This window comes from Mya arenaria, chromosome 14, assembly GCF_026914265.1.
Source record: "Mya arenaria isolate MELC-2E11 chromosome 14, ASM2691426v1".
Classification (NCBI taxonomy): domain Eukaryota; kingdom Metazoa; phylum Mollusca; class Bivalvia; order Myida; family Myidae; genus Mya; species Mya arenaria.
Window position 1 is genome coordinate 28,699,538 of NC_069135.1, and position 15,196 is coordinate 28,714,733.

At 34.7% G+C, this 15,196-nt stretch overlaps 1 protein-coding gene across 2 annotated transcripts in view; it reads left to right on the forward strand.

The window, feature by feature from the left end:
* The window catches only part of LOC128216720 (uncharacterized), a 34,193-nt gene that overhangs the window by 6,574 nt on the left and 12,423 nt on the right, over window positions 1–15,196 (forward strand). For both annotated transcript variants that reach the window (XM_052923368.1, XM_052923369.1), the window contains exons 3-16: window positions 652–793; window positions 3,438–3,554; window positions 3,893–4,091; window positions 4,532–4,661; window positions 5,096–5,207; window positions 5,578–5,771; window positions 6,158–6,347; window positions 6,953–7,191; window positions 7,822–7,993; window positions 8,171–8,416; window positions 8,944–9,080; window positions 9,399–9,477; window positions 10,034–10,189; window positions 10,567–10,668. In XM_052923368.1, the coding sequence (XP_052779328.1) occupies window positions 652–793; window positions 3,438–3,554; window positions 3,893–4,091; window positions 4,532–4,661; window positions 5,096–5,207; window positions 5,578–5,771; window positions 6,158–6,347; window positions 6,953–7,191; window positions 7,822–7,993; window positions 8,171–8,416; window positions 8,944–9,080; window positions 9,399–9,477; window positions 10,034–10,189; window positions 10,567–10,668 (2,215 nt within the window). The remainder of the gene's footprint in view (window positions 1–651; window positions 794–3,437; window positions 3,555–3,892; window positions 4,092–4,531; window positions 4,662–5,095; window positions 5,208–5,577; window positions 5,772–6,157; window positions 6,348–6,952; window positions 7,192–7,821; window positions 7,994–8,170; window positions 8,417–8,943; window positions 9,081–9,398; window positions 9,478–10,033; window positions 10,190–10,566; window positions 10,669–15,196) is intronic.

Here is a 15,196-nt window from a genome sequence, read left to right on the forward strand (position 1 = left end):
ATGTCTCGGTGGTAACTGGTTATTTTTACAGTCTTATCAAAGCACACAGATTCTACTCTTAAACTTAACTTGGAAATATGTTTTCGGCCCCCAATCCTTAGACATGCTGAGTAATTCCTAATTCAGTCTAGTGGCCAATTAATTTAGCAGTTCAGTTCAGTTTCTGCTAATGTTAAATTTTAGTTGGTTATTGAATACGCCCCCTGATGATGTTCACTGCAATTGTTCAAAAACAATATATATTCAATGCAGCCTTTCCAATGATTGTTGGTGAAAAAATCATAGAAGGGATGAGCTCTGTTTCTCTAAGGATTAAGAAATGTTTCATCTCTTTTCTAACCATATTCATGAAGAATGACAGTCCATGTGGCTATAGAAACTCATTGCTGTCTTTCAAGAGAGGAGGGTGTAATTTGGCATTTTTTGCCAAGCCACTCTCAGAACAGTTTTATATCATTTATTTTGCAGGACTTTGGTAGAAAATATATGAGTATTCGGTATGCATAGGAGGCAAGGGTAACACCCTGGGAGAGGTGGCCTGAGGAGCTATCTAACTTGTAGATGATATCTGAAAATCATTCCAAATAACAAATCAGAAACAGGTAACCCTATTCTGGAAATATAACTTGTCAATGTATATTTCTTTTCCAGAGAGGAGGAGGCCATTAAACTAGATGGTTTGAATGTTGCTCAAATGAAGGAACTCCGCGACAAAGCTGAGAAACATGCATTCCAGGCAGAAGTGAACCGCATGATGAAACTCATCATTAACTCACTTTACAAGAACAAAGAGGTTGGTATTTGTCTTCTTTTTACCTTGTTTAGGGCATCTTTTATACTGAATTTCTTTCAAATCATGCATTTCCCCCCAAATTGTGAACTAACTCATAGAAATGGTTCAAGGTGCTCCCTATCAAAGCCCCTTCTCAAGGAAAAATTAACATTTGATTGGCTTTTCTGTTTATCTAAGACCAAAAGTTGTGGCATTGTTGTATAATAGATTTACCATCGTAATGTTGTTAGACATCAGGCAAAAACTTAAGAATGTTGGTAGCAAGTCCTTCACTCCAGCCCAATACCCTGTGGAGTAGTGCCCCCTGAAAAAAAACAGATAAGCGTTTCCTTTGCATTGAATTGTGTGTGTTTTTTATGGAATTTTGATGCATGGGAACAGCTGTAATGATGAATTTCTTATTATCTGCATTATTCTGCACAGAAAATTGAACAGTGAATGTTTATTGCTAAAACCCGAAACCAGAGTCTCAATCAGGATAGAAAAAATTCAAAAACTCTTGGCAAATTTAATATTTTATGGCATGCAATATATCGGGCTTCATCGTAAAATTTTCATGAAGCGAAAGCCTTCAAGCATTTCATTTGAATCAGTGTGTTTCTTAGAAATATACGTAATATAAATATTTTGCGTATCAGAGTTCGTACTGGAACTAACTAGTCAACAAGGCATTTTGTTTTGTAAACAAATTAATGCTTATAACAGCATACTCATCCTCCAGATAATGTAGAAAATAATTGGTGCCTAGACCTTCATTAAGTTATGCTCAAGGTACTCACTACTGCACGTATAAATTAGTAATTAACTTTGACAGTATATTCGTCATTTTGGGTTCATAACTGAAATACGGTTTGCCAATAAGTTTTTTAAGTCAATGATTAAGTGCAAACACATTATGAAGTACGTAATGCCTTTCGTCAATTCTACTGACACAAAACAATATTTATTCTATCAGCTCAATTTTGGCTACCATCTCTTATTTTGAAAACATAGAGTTGAGAATCATCATCAACATAGACCTTACTGTACTGAATTGGATAATGCAGAATACTTCATTTGTAAGAAGATGAATAACAGATAATATTAGTACTGAATGTTATACAAAGTAAGCAAAATCAGTCATTGTAGCAATAACCAACTTTTTTGGAGGATAAAAACCTGGGATGCAAAAAGTCTCTACCATGGTAGTTGTTTTGCTAAACAGCACCTAGTACCGGTAATAATTATATGACAGTATGCCTGCTGATTGAGTTAGGCAGCTTCTGTTACAGGTATAATAGCTATGCAGGTTTCTTCATAATAAATTATAACCTACTCCCTACAGTACTGTATGTGAAGGTTATATTATGTCTGGTGGTTACAAAAATGTATATTCATTTCTTATAGCATGCTTTTGTGTGACTAAAGACTTGATGAGAGATTTGTGGCTTGTTTTAATCAAGATTATATAGTATATATTATTAAGACATGGTGATAGATTTGTATCACAAGCCGTCCCTGAGAACCTGATTGTTTTCTCAATTTGAAAAACGAAGCAAAATCAGCATTCTAACATACCCCTGTAACACTTCATTTGCATCACTGTTCATAACAAGATTTTTGAAAGGCAAGACAAGTCCACTTATAGATGTTTACTTGAGAAATCATAGATACACATTGTATAAGTATCTGCTGTCTTGAAATGATGGTCATTAGTGCTTCATTACCTGGCATATGATAAGCATAACAATTTTATATTCCTGAATTGTTGGTGTTATTGCAAACACATGTTAACAGTTATTATTAACCAGGTTTTCACATAGTGAAACCTGGTTATTAGAACGGCGAACGGCGTTATTCGGGCGGCCGGGCGGTGTCAAACTCACCTATGAAACTGAATAACTTTAGTAAGGGTTGACATATCTTGACCAAACTTGGTCTATAGAAAGAGTTTATGGGTACCTTTCATGGGATTGCGTTTGGGGTCCCTAGATTCAAGGTCAAGGTCACTGTTACTAAAAATAGAAAAACAGTTGAAACTGAATAATTTTAGACAGGGTCTTCATATCTTGACCAAACCAGGTATAAAGGAAGAGTTTATGGATACCTTTCATGGGATTGCGTTTGGGGTCCCTAGATTCAAGGTCAAGGTCACTGTTACTAAAAATAGAAAAATGGTTGAAACTGAATAACTTAAGTTAGGATTGACATATCCTGACACAACTTGGTATTAAGGAAGAGTTTATGGATACCTTTCAATTGATTGCATTTGGGGTCTCAGGGTCAAGGTCACTGTTACTAAAAATAGAAAAACAGACACAGGCTCAAGTTCTTCTGTCAATCATTAAAAACCTGATTTCGTCCCATTGCGGCGTTTCTTGTTAGTATTGAAAGCGGTTTCTTATCATTTGCAATGAAATTTGGCAGTGATATTTATAATATTGAGTGTTGCATTTCTAAATATAATTATTATGAACTGGCCTAGCAACTATCACAAGTTTAAAGCCATTTGTACTAATTTAAGACCTTTTTACTCATATTAACAAACTTTGGCCAAGTACAATGAAAATTGAGAAAAAATTATAAGACTTTCAGATTGTTTCTAGAGAAAGATTTCTGTCCAATATTTCTTGATTTTGTAACTTATCTGATCATGTATTTTCAGATTTTCCTGAGAGAATTGATCTCCAACGCCTCTGATGCCCTCGATAAAATCCGATTCCTTTCGCTCACAGATAAATCGGCACTTTCTGCAACAGATGAACTTAGTATCAAAATTAAGGTATGTCAATTTCCAGATAAGATGGATTATTTTGTTACCTAGTTTTGACATACTTTTAAATAGCACATGAGCTGCACTGGAATGTAGCAGATTAAAATTAATGCTTAAAAAAGTTCTAATTTTCTGTAGTTCTATTAATATTTCTAGTCTTTTCATTTCTTGTTGAAGCACCTTCAATCTTGTGTTCTTTGTTTTGATAAATCTTTCTTGAATTTAAGACAACCAGCCTCAGGAGATGTTATTCTCAGTGATTGGCAAAGCAGACTCAATTGTTTAGTATAGAAAAAATATGGAAAACTGTCATGTGTCAATTTACATACTTGTGTCTTTATGTTCAGGCTGACAAAGACAACCATGTTCTACATGTTATTGACACTGGCGTGGGTATGACCAAAAATGACCTGGTTAATAACCTTGGTACCATCGCAAAATCAGGAACCAGTGAATTCCTTACGAAACTTGGGGATGCTTCATCTTCTGTTCAGATGAACGACCTTATCGGACAGTTTGGTGTTGGATTCTACGCATCTTTCCTCGGTATGTGAATTATAGAAATAGATTGAGTAAATAGTAAGGTAACCTCTATTATCTGTCAATAAAATGTAGTAGGAGAGCCAACGGAAATTTTTTTTTTCTCCATCATGTTGCATTCTTTTTATAAAATATTTGTAATGATGTCAGGCTTAAAACAGATTTTAATCATAGGCTCATTTTGGAACTCTAGTAGAGGGGCTTTCTCAAGGCATTTATTTTGGACAATTGGAACAAATCTAGTTATCGAACAAAATGATGTATTGAAATCTCTTGTCTTTATGCATGGCATGTGTACATTAACGTGGGTTTAACGAATTTGAGGCAATCTGACCTTATTGCTGGAAACGGGTTAAAAATGTGCTGTTTAGGAAAAGTAAAGATCCCTTTGGCTTGAATAATAAGTATAAGACTTGATTGACCAGATTTAATCCTTGTTTCTCTAGTTGCTGACCGTGTGATTGTGACGTCCAAGCATAATGATGATGAGCAGTACGTTTGGGAGTCTGACTCCAATGAATTCAGTGTCAGCAAAGACCCACGTGGCAACACTCTCGGACGTGGAACACAGATCAGGTGTGTAGGAAATGATTGGTTTGTTGGCTTATCTGGTGTTGATTTGTTGTTTTAAATGTTGCTGTATTTTCATAGCCTTTGTGTCATCATTATTGCATAAAAAAGGGCATGGTTTATTATCTGGTCTGTTTTTTGTTGTAGAAAAGGTTGTCCCCAGGTTATCTTATTATCACGATGAAGTCACTGTCATGCAAAATTCCATGACCTTAATGTGTTAAAGATAATATTGTCAAACTCAGAACAGATGTTATAAATGGTAATAAAGATGTATCACAGTATGCATCAAATGCCTTCAACCTGGATGAAATATTTGTAGTGTAATACCCTTTGGTTAACTAACATTACATGAACGGGCATCACCATGCTCTAAGTGCATCCGTATGGTCATTAGAAAAAGCTTGATCGAAAGGTTTCACATTTTATTTCATTTCCAGTCTTCACCTGAAGGAAGAGGCCCATGAGTTCCTTGAAGAGGGAAGCCTTAAGTCTCTGGTACAGAAGTACAGTCAGTTCATTAACTTCAACATCTACCTCTGGGAGAGTAAGGTATGTGACATCATTTGAATATAGAGTTGTTCTTACTAGCAATGAATTAAGGTAGCCAAGGTAGCTTAAAGTGAAAAAAGAAGAAAATGAGAATGTTGATGACAAGGGTAAATGGTTGCATGGTTGATGATACTGTGAAAAAAAAGCTGAAGATGACGAAGATCAGGATGAAAGATGTTGACGAGGGTGAGAAGGACCAGGATTTACTTATACACATATCTTCTGTTTTACAAGCTGTTGCAGTAGAGGAGCCAATTGATGAAGATGCAGCAAAAACTGAAGCCAACACAGGAGAATGGAGATATTGACAGGGCTGAGATAGAAACAAATTTGTAAATTTTGAATTTATATAATTGATATATATTCACAGACCGAGGAAGTTGAAGAGCCACTTGACGAGGATGAAGCAGAAGAAGCAGAGGCTGACAAAGAAGAGGATGAAGATGATGATGAGGCTGAGGTGGAAGAGGAGAAGGAAGACGATAAGCCGAAAACCAAGAAAGTCTCCAAGACTGTTTGGGACTGGGTTCTTGTCAACAATGTGAAACCCATCTGGACCAGAAAGTAAGTGTTTTCTGTGTGATAAGTTTAAAAAAAAATCTATATATTTTCTTCATGATGAATGATTAAAACGTGTCTCTACTAGGAAGAAAACACAGTCAGACTGCTGTTAATCATGTTTGTTACATGTAAATGTCTTTAGATTTAAGAGTTCTTTTAAAAGCAACAGGTATATTATTACCATGAGAGAGACCTAACCACCCGTATATTAATATTCATAACTGTTAAACCAACAGAAAGGTTTACTAGTCACATGATAACCCTGGACAAACAAATGCCTACGGACTTAAAACTGGAATACATCGTCAATGTAGATAGACAATGAGGATGGGTGTAATCAGATTTATTATTGTGACAAATCCATTCTAACCTCCATTTCCCATCTTCAGACCAAGTGATGTTGAAGATTCAGAATACAACGAGTTCTACAAGTCCATCGGCAAGCATTCTGACGAGCCCCTGGCCAAGATCCACTTCACAGCAGAGGGAGAGGTGACCTTCAAATCCATCCTTTTTGTGCCAAAGACCAGCCCAAGTGACATGTTCCAAAACTACGGGAAAAAGATGGAGGGTATTAAGGTATGTGATGCAATGAGTTAAGTTAAAGATGCACTCTCACAGATATACCATTTTTACAACTTTTTTATTTTTGTCTTGGAAAGAGCAAATTTTTGGGTAAATATCTGCATACCAATGATATAAGATTGCTGCTAAAAAATCAGATTGTAGATTATCATATTTCCGTTCGAAAATTAATGTTTTATGGCTTAAACCGTTACAAACAGTTTTTAAAAATGCATAAAACATCATGTTTTGAAATGAAATATAAAAATCTGCGATCTAATATTTTGTCAGCAGTTTTATATAACTGGTATTTGTTGGACAGAAAAATTATGAAGACGTTTTATAATAATATATTAATTGGGTAAACAGGTAAAGCTCTAAGTTGAAAAGATTTTTTATAAAATGATAATTTAATGGTTGCTCGTTTTCAAATACATCACTTATGTAGCCCAAATACTCTGCTGTATTTAATTCTGATTCATCACTCTTGTACCTCACACAAATGTGAATAGCTATGATTTTTCTGGAATCTTGCTTCCAAATGTAATAAATGAATTCCGATGACTTGAAGAAAAGCATGGTGTAATATGTGTCATTGGCTATGTAAATGCTCATTCCAGATGTACGTCCGGCGTGTTTTCATCACAGAAGATTTCGAAGACATGATGCCCAAGTACTTGTCGTTCGTTAATGGCGTAGTTGACTCTGACGATCTTCCGCTGAATGTTTCCCGCGAGACTCTTCAACAACACAAGCTTCTGAAGGTGATCAAGAAGAAGCTGGTTCGCAAGACCCTTGATATGATAAAAAAGATTGAGGGTGAAGACTATGATAAGTTCTGGAAGGAGTACTCTACAAAGTAAGGGTTTAGTTGCTTTGTATATATTTGATCATGAGTTTTGTTAGATTTTTATGAATTCTCAAGTCTGTATTGTGGGTAGAAAAAAGTATTGATTAGAAAGTTACACTGTTTGGGATTGAACTCGCAACCTTTTTGATGAGAGGCAGACATCTATACAACTAGTCCACCATCAACGTTGGAGGGGGTATCATATCTACAATTCTTGTGTGAGAGGCAGACCTATACCACTTGACCAATCCCACCTACTTCACTGATGGGTGCTTGTGATAGCAAAACATTTTCTGCTGGTGAATTATGTAGATTAGCCCTTCCAAACTAATTTACATAACTTTGCCTTTGAAAGAAAACTTTTTTTATGTATTATCATAGCCTTGGCATCATTGTAGGCTTGCAAACACCTAAACATTGACCCTTTCACAAAAAGTATTTAAACAAAACTTGGTACACATGTTGCTAGAGACAATGCACACATGTACTGCAAATCCCATAATCCTGGCTTCAATAATTGTTGAGCTATTCCCCCTTTTTTATTTAAAGAATACAGACAAGTGCTGCGGTATGGATATGCACTCTTATTTCATAACAAATGTTAACATAAATATACATAAATATTGTCACATTTTTCAGCATCAAGCTTGGAGTCATTGAAGACCACTCTAACAGGACTCGTCTTGCCAAGCTGCTCAAATTCTTCACTTCCAACTCTGACACCGAACAGACCTCACTGGCGGACTACATCGAAAGAATGAAGGAAAAGCAGGAACATATCTACTTCATGGCCGGTACCAGCCGTGGCGAGGTGGGTTAGAATTTTGTAAATTTAATTTCAGAATGAAGTATTTTAGTACAAGTCATTATTATACCAGTAAAATTTAGTTTCATTGGACGTTGTGAACCTGTAGTACATTCTGAAGATATAATTCATTGATTATGTCACTCTTTTTACTTAAAACTCATACTTCTCCTTTATTCACAGGTTGAGAAATCCCCGTTCGTTGAGCGACTCCTGAAGAAGGGATATGAAGTCCTGTATCTGACAGAACCAGTCGATGAATACTGCATCCAATCTCTACCCGAGTTTGAGGGCAAGAAATTCCAGAATGTTGCGAAAGAGGGAGTCAAAATCGACCAGTCAGAAAAGGCAAAGGAATACAAAGAAGGGTTGGAGAAGGACTTTGAGCCCCTTATGAAGTGGCTGAAAGAAAGTGCTCTCAAGGATCAGGTAAAGATATTTTATTGTTGTGCATTGTACATAATGGCCATGTCTTATCAACAAACATATTGTACAATTGCTTTTTCGGTGTTAAGATATATATTTCCAAACCAATGCTAAGAATGCAAAAAATGAAATTGCAGGTAAATCTTGGTTTATCAAACAGAAATTCTTCATCTTATCTGAGTTTGTTTTATCTTATTGTTCTCTATAAGAAGGCCCAATGTTGCTGTGTGTTTTACAGACAGATTTGTTGTCAGGATTGTAGCAAATAGCAAAGAGGATTTGCTGGTTCAACAGCTAACCCAATGATTTTTATATCTAGATATGACATATAAAGATTCAAACTATTAAAAAAATGACCATATATCAATTTGCTTCTTAATGATTTTGCCAGGATGATTTTGCCAGTCACAAATTGCTTGAACCAAGTTATTGTATTAACATACTTTTATTCACCGTTGTCTTATCATACTTTATAGTACATCTTATTTACTCAATTTGCAAACTTTCATTGTCTCCCCATCTCTCTACAGATTGAGAAGGCCGTAATTTCAGAAAGGTTGACAGAATCTCCATGTGCTCTTGTTGCCAGCCAGTACGGTTGGTCTGGAAACATGGAACGCATCATGAAGGCCCAGGCATATGCCAAGTCACAGGACCCATCACAACAGTAGGTGTTCCCTAATGTCTTGACAGTGTTCATTAGCTTGATGACTGTTTTCAGAATTAATTAGGCAAAGCTAAGATTAACAAAATTCACAAGGCATTTATTATCATTAACTCACTATTTTAACAATTATTTCATGAATTTATTCACTTTCATCCTATGATTTTCATTATCAAGATGGAAGTTGTTTTGAAATTTCTGTATAATTACATAAATTTTATGGAAGGTGAAAAAATAAAAATGGTTTTCATCTTTTCCTGATAATGTCCATTGTTCAAAAATCACCGAGCTTATCTTATCAATATTTTTTTGTCATTTCAGGTACTATGCTACTCAGAAGAAAACATTAGAAATCAACCCAAGACATCCATTGATAAAGGAACTTAAAACAAGAATAGAAGTAAGTGTATTTTCTCTTAGGGAATGTTTTATCTAAACAATATGTTAAAAACTTGTAAATGGTTAATGGAGTCAGATTGGAAATCTTCGTACTGTTTCAAACCATGTTTACAAATTTAATTAATCGACATGTATGGTTCTTTTTTATTTAATTAATCGACATGTATGGGTTTTTTTTATTTAATTAATCGACATGTATGGTTCTTGAGGTAAGGAATAAAGCTTAAATAGTAAGACTGCTATGTTTTAAAACACTGGAATTTTTTTTTTTTCTTTTACAATATTTTCAAATGATTTCTGACTGACCTGCAACACATTACTAGACAAGCAGCCAATTGTATAAAACTAATTAAACCTTCAGTTTGATTGAAGTTAGCTAAATTTATTATTGATTTAAAAATAATTAATCCAATTAACTTATAAAATCATCTTAATGTGCAAACTGGCCAAAGTAACCAGTGGAAAACTTAACCATATTTTACATATTAAGGTTTTACATGTAACATGAGTTAATATATGCCTGATGTTACATTGCGGATTATTCTTTGTCTTTTCAGGCAAATGAGGAGGATGATACAGCGAAGGACTTGGCATATGTGATGTTCGAGACTGCCACCTTACGCTCGGGATTCAATGTTCCTGATTCTGCAGCTTTCGCCACAAGAATCGAGAAAATGTTACGACATGCCATGGATGTCGATTTGAATGCTAAGGTAAAACATTAATGTTTTCAAGGACAAAGTATAGAAGGCTTATATTGTATAATGTAGTCCAACTTTCCACTGTCACAATTTAATTCAATTTGAGGGATGAAAAAAATTCTATGATATTCATTTAAAGAACAATAATATTTAGTTAAAGAAACAATGATATTCAATTGAAGTTAAAGAAACAATGATATTCAATGTAAGAAACAATGATATTCAATTTAAGAAAAAAAATGATATTCAATTAAAGAAACAATGATATTCAGTTAAAGAAAAAAAATGATATTCAATTAAAGAAACAGTGATATTCAGTTAAAGAAACAATGATATTCAATGAAAGAAACCCTATATTTTTTATTTTCATTATCATAATCTCTCGCCAGGTTGAAGAGGAGCCAGTTTTTGAGGAGGAGGAAGAAGCCGCCGACGATGATGAAGACAATGAAGAAGTGGATGCCGACGGGGAGGATGCTGATGCAGAGAAGGTTGGTCTCAGTGTGCTTACACAGTTCATCTTACCTTATGGCTCAGCTTTCAATACAGAGTTGTCATTTTATTTATTGTTTATCTTTCTGAGGGATAGGTTGGTATTGGTTTAGTTTCAAATTATAAAGTGACATTTTTAGAAATTGTCTGTTATGAAAGTTGAGCCAAGCATGGAGATATAATTTAGCTGAATAGACATTTGTAATTTTATAAACAAGAAAGTTGATAAAGAAGATGTTAGGTTAAAGAAACTTTTTTTTCATTTCACCAATATATACATACACAATACTTTCCTTAAATGCACATCATTTTATCAATTCTATGTAGACTTTCAATTTTGTTTATGTGTATAAGTATTTATTACAATAACCAAAGTTTGGCATATTAACATCCTTGATTAATATTATTGTTGATTAATTTCCTTTTGTACCGAAGCTTTTGCCTGTGTGTGTTTTAGTCATGCTCACTTGGAGTAACCAGGGCCAAAAATAAGTTTTACATATCCTTTTTAACAAGGGCCTTGGATAAATAAGGAGATACTTATACCTTTTTAGACAAAGATATAATAATGTTCATAAGGGATTCATTCCAAATAGGAACCCATTAGAAGTACTTGGACTGTGAAGCTGATCATTATAGTAATAAATACAATTCAAAGTATGCTCCCTTGAGTTTAAAAGAATTTACTCTATTTCTCATTAAAAAACTGTTCTCATTTATTGAAAACAAGATCTAGAAAAAAACTTAACAAATATAACTCGTTTGAATGCATAAGGTTAAATTCTTTCCCATGGTTGCTCTTGTGATTAGAGAGTTTTGAACAGTTATGCATGTTCCAAATTCTGAGTTTTGCACCATCGTTTTACCCATTACCTCATTTCTGACTGGATGCATTTTACCAATGTGTAAAATGTTCATATTTTCAATACTTGCTTTGCAATTTCATTGTGCAAAGCAAAACAAAAAACAAAAAAAAACAATTTAAAAAAACATGAGTGTTATCAAAGTTGATGTGTTTTAGCACGACTCAGACTTTATTTGTTTTCTGGGGGTAATGCGATGGGTGTTACCAAAAAAACACATACAACAGGCAGGCAAGCTTTGGTGCAAAGGGAGATAACTCATTGTAAGTTGTAACTTAAACTTACAATTCTCTCCCTTTTGTATCTTTGCAGAAAGACGATGATCATGACGAGTTGTAACATAAATGCATTTTAAAGAATATATCACTCGGTTTCATCTCTCATGGATCAATATACAAAGCATTACAGAACATTATCATGCTGCAGTGACAGCATGATGTAATTAATGATCATGTTCATCATCAGTTGATTATTGAGTATTGACTGGTTTGAAACTTAGCTAGCTACTTGATGCATTGCTGGCAAGCGCAGGCTGAACTAGATGACCGAAATAACTAAAAAAAGAATCTGTGTGAATAACATGCTCGCAACCAAATTTAAGACCAATGAGTCATAATATATAATATACAAGTGATATTGTGTAAAGATGGAAATTTTGTGTAGAAAGTGATAACTCAGCAGCGCTCATTATTGTGATATTGCCGTTTCATACTTAGTGTTTTAGAGGACCATTTTGATTTAGTTCTTTATCTGTAAACATAAAATATCATTAAAATAGCATGTTCCTGTCCAAAACTTACAGTTAACCTTATTACATTTGTCATAAGTCATTCCATTCCAAAGGGCATATTAATGCATCTTGAGTGCTAGTAAAATGAAATGTACCATTTTTTTTAAGGTATCTGTTCTTCAAACAAGAATTCTTAAGTCTTACTTTTCCAGGAGAAATTTGCAAAATATGTATATTATGGTTGTATAAATTAAGTAAAAAAAATCATGTTTCACCAAAAATGTTTGTTTTCTTCTCATTTTTTCCCATGTCATATATGAACTGTTTGTGATTGTGAGAGTATAAGATGTTTTTGAGTAAATGACGAAAATTTTGACATCTCAGATTGTTTGTATTTAAGATGTGAATATTAAATAAATATGTTTATAAGAGTGTGTTGCTTTTTTGTTTGAATTGTTAAAGAATAAACAAAGTCTGAATGCTGAAGAGACGGCTTTTTCTTTCAACAAATATTATAAAACTACCGGAATATTTGAATATGAAACCCAAAGGTATGCTGCATTATCATTTATATAACTTATATTTGGTCAAAAAGAGGACTTTTTATGCCCCCGAAGGTGGGCATATTAAAATCGCACCGTCTGTCCGTCTGTGTGTCCGGCTCAATAACTCGTGTCCGGGCTGTAACTTTCTCTTGTATGGACAGATTTTAAAATAACTTGCCACGTGTTCCACATACCAAGACGACGTGTCGCGTGCAAGACCTGTGCCCCTACCTCAAAGGTCAAGGTCACACTTAGTCTTTATTCACAATGGAGTGCTGCATATAGGACAAAGAGTATAGGTTGTCGTGTCCGGGCTGTAACTTTCCCTTGTATAAACAGATTTTAAAATAACTTGCCACATGTGTTCCACATACCAAAACAACGTGTTGCGTGAACGACCCGTGTCCCTACCTCTAAGGTCAAGGTCACACTTAGTCTTTATTCACAATGGAATGCTGCGCATAAGGACATAGAGTATAAGTTGTCGTGTCCGGGCTGTAACTTTCCCTTGTATAAACAGATTTTAAAATAACTTGCCACATGTGTTCCACATACCAAGACGACGTGTCGCATGACAGACCCGTGTCCCTATCTCAAAGGTCAAGGTCACACTTGGGTGTTTATTCACAATGGAATGCTGCATATATAAGGACATAACAGTGTCGGTTGTCAACTATGGGTGGTATTTTTTATGTTTAGAGGCAATTTAAAATAACTTGCCATATGTATTTGACATGTAAAGGCAAGATCAACTTTTCATGTACTGACCTTGTTTATAGGTCAATATCACAATCGGGGGCATTCGTCACATACTGGGACAGCTCTTGTTAGCCTATTATTTGAAGTATAAGGAGGGCTATACTACTCGCCCCAGCGTTGGCGTCGGCATCCGGTTCAAGTTTTAGGGCAAGTTAGGATTGTCACTTGTAAGTCCAATACTCTTTTTTCAATTGACTTAATACTTCACACAGTTGTTCAGAGCTATAACATAATGAGGTTAGATAACTCCATATTATCCTTAATACAAGCTATGGCCCCCGATTGACTTAGGTTAAAGTTTTAGGGCAGGTTAAAGTTTTACGGCAAGTTGGGATTTTCACTTAAAACTCCAATACTATTCATTCAATTGACTTAATACTTCATACAGATGTTCAGAGCCATCACATAATAAGGTTAGATAACTCCACATTATCTTTTAAACAAATTATGGCCCCTGATTGACTATGGAACTTAAGTTAAAGTTTTAGGGCAGGTTGGGATATTGTTTAATAACTTCTATACCCTTCATTCAATTGACTTAATACTTCACACAATTGTTCAGGACCATCACGCAATGAGGTTACATAACTCCATATCCTTAATACAAGTTATGGCCCCTGATTGACTTAGGTTAAAGTTTTAGGCAAGTAAAAGTTAAGGGCAAGTTGGGATTTTAATAAAAAAAACTTCTATACCATTCATTAAATGCACTTAATAAAATTCAAAATTATTAACGACCATCTTACAACAAGAAACATAACTCCGTTAAAAGCCTAAATACAAATTATGGCCCTTGATTTTATTTTATTTTTTAATTTCCTTTGAAAGGCATATTTGTATATATTCTTAACCACATTTTCATAATTGGAAATCAAGTTATTTGAATGACTTGAGTCGTTGTTTGGGCGGGATGGTGGGAGGGCAGCATCAAAGTCACCTTATGTATCAAATAATTTTAGCTAGGTTTGACATAAAGAGACCAAACTTGGTATATACGAAGAATTAATGGAGACCTTTTTTTGGAATGCGTTTGAGACCCATAGGATCAAGGTCAGGGTTACTATTAATAGAAAAAGGGTTGGTATTGAATAACTTAAGTAAGGATTTACATATTGTGACCAAACTTCGTATATAGGAAGAGTTTATAGAGACCTTTCCTGAGATTGTGTTTTGGGCCTCGAGAGTTATGGTCTAGGTCAAGGTCACTGGTGCTAAAATAGAAATATGGTTAGTACTGTGACCAAACTTGGTATATAGGACAAGTTTATGCAGAGCTTTAAATGAATTGCCTTTAGGCTCCCTAGGGTCAAGGTCACTGTTTATAAAAATAGATTACTGTTTCAGTTATGGTTCACATACTGTGACCAAACTTGATATGTAGGAAGAGTTTATGGAGGACTTCCATGGGATTGTATTTGGGGCCCTTAGGATCAAGGTCACAGTTACAAAAAATAGAAAAAAGCAGTTGAAACTGAATCTCTTCTGCCAATCATTAAAAACCTGGTTTTGTCACATTGCGATTCTTGTTCACTTTTTAATTTGATTGTTTTATTGCTTTTGACAGGCACATATTACATTGTTATTGTATTCACTTCTAAGTCAAAGTGGCGTAGTCGAGCACGCTGTCTGA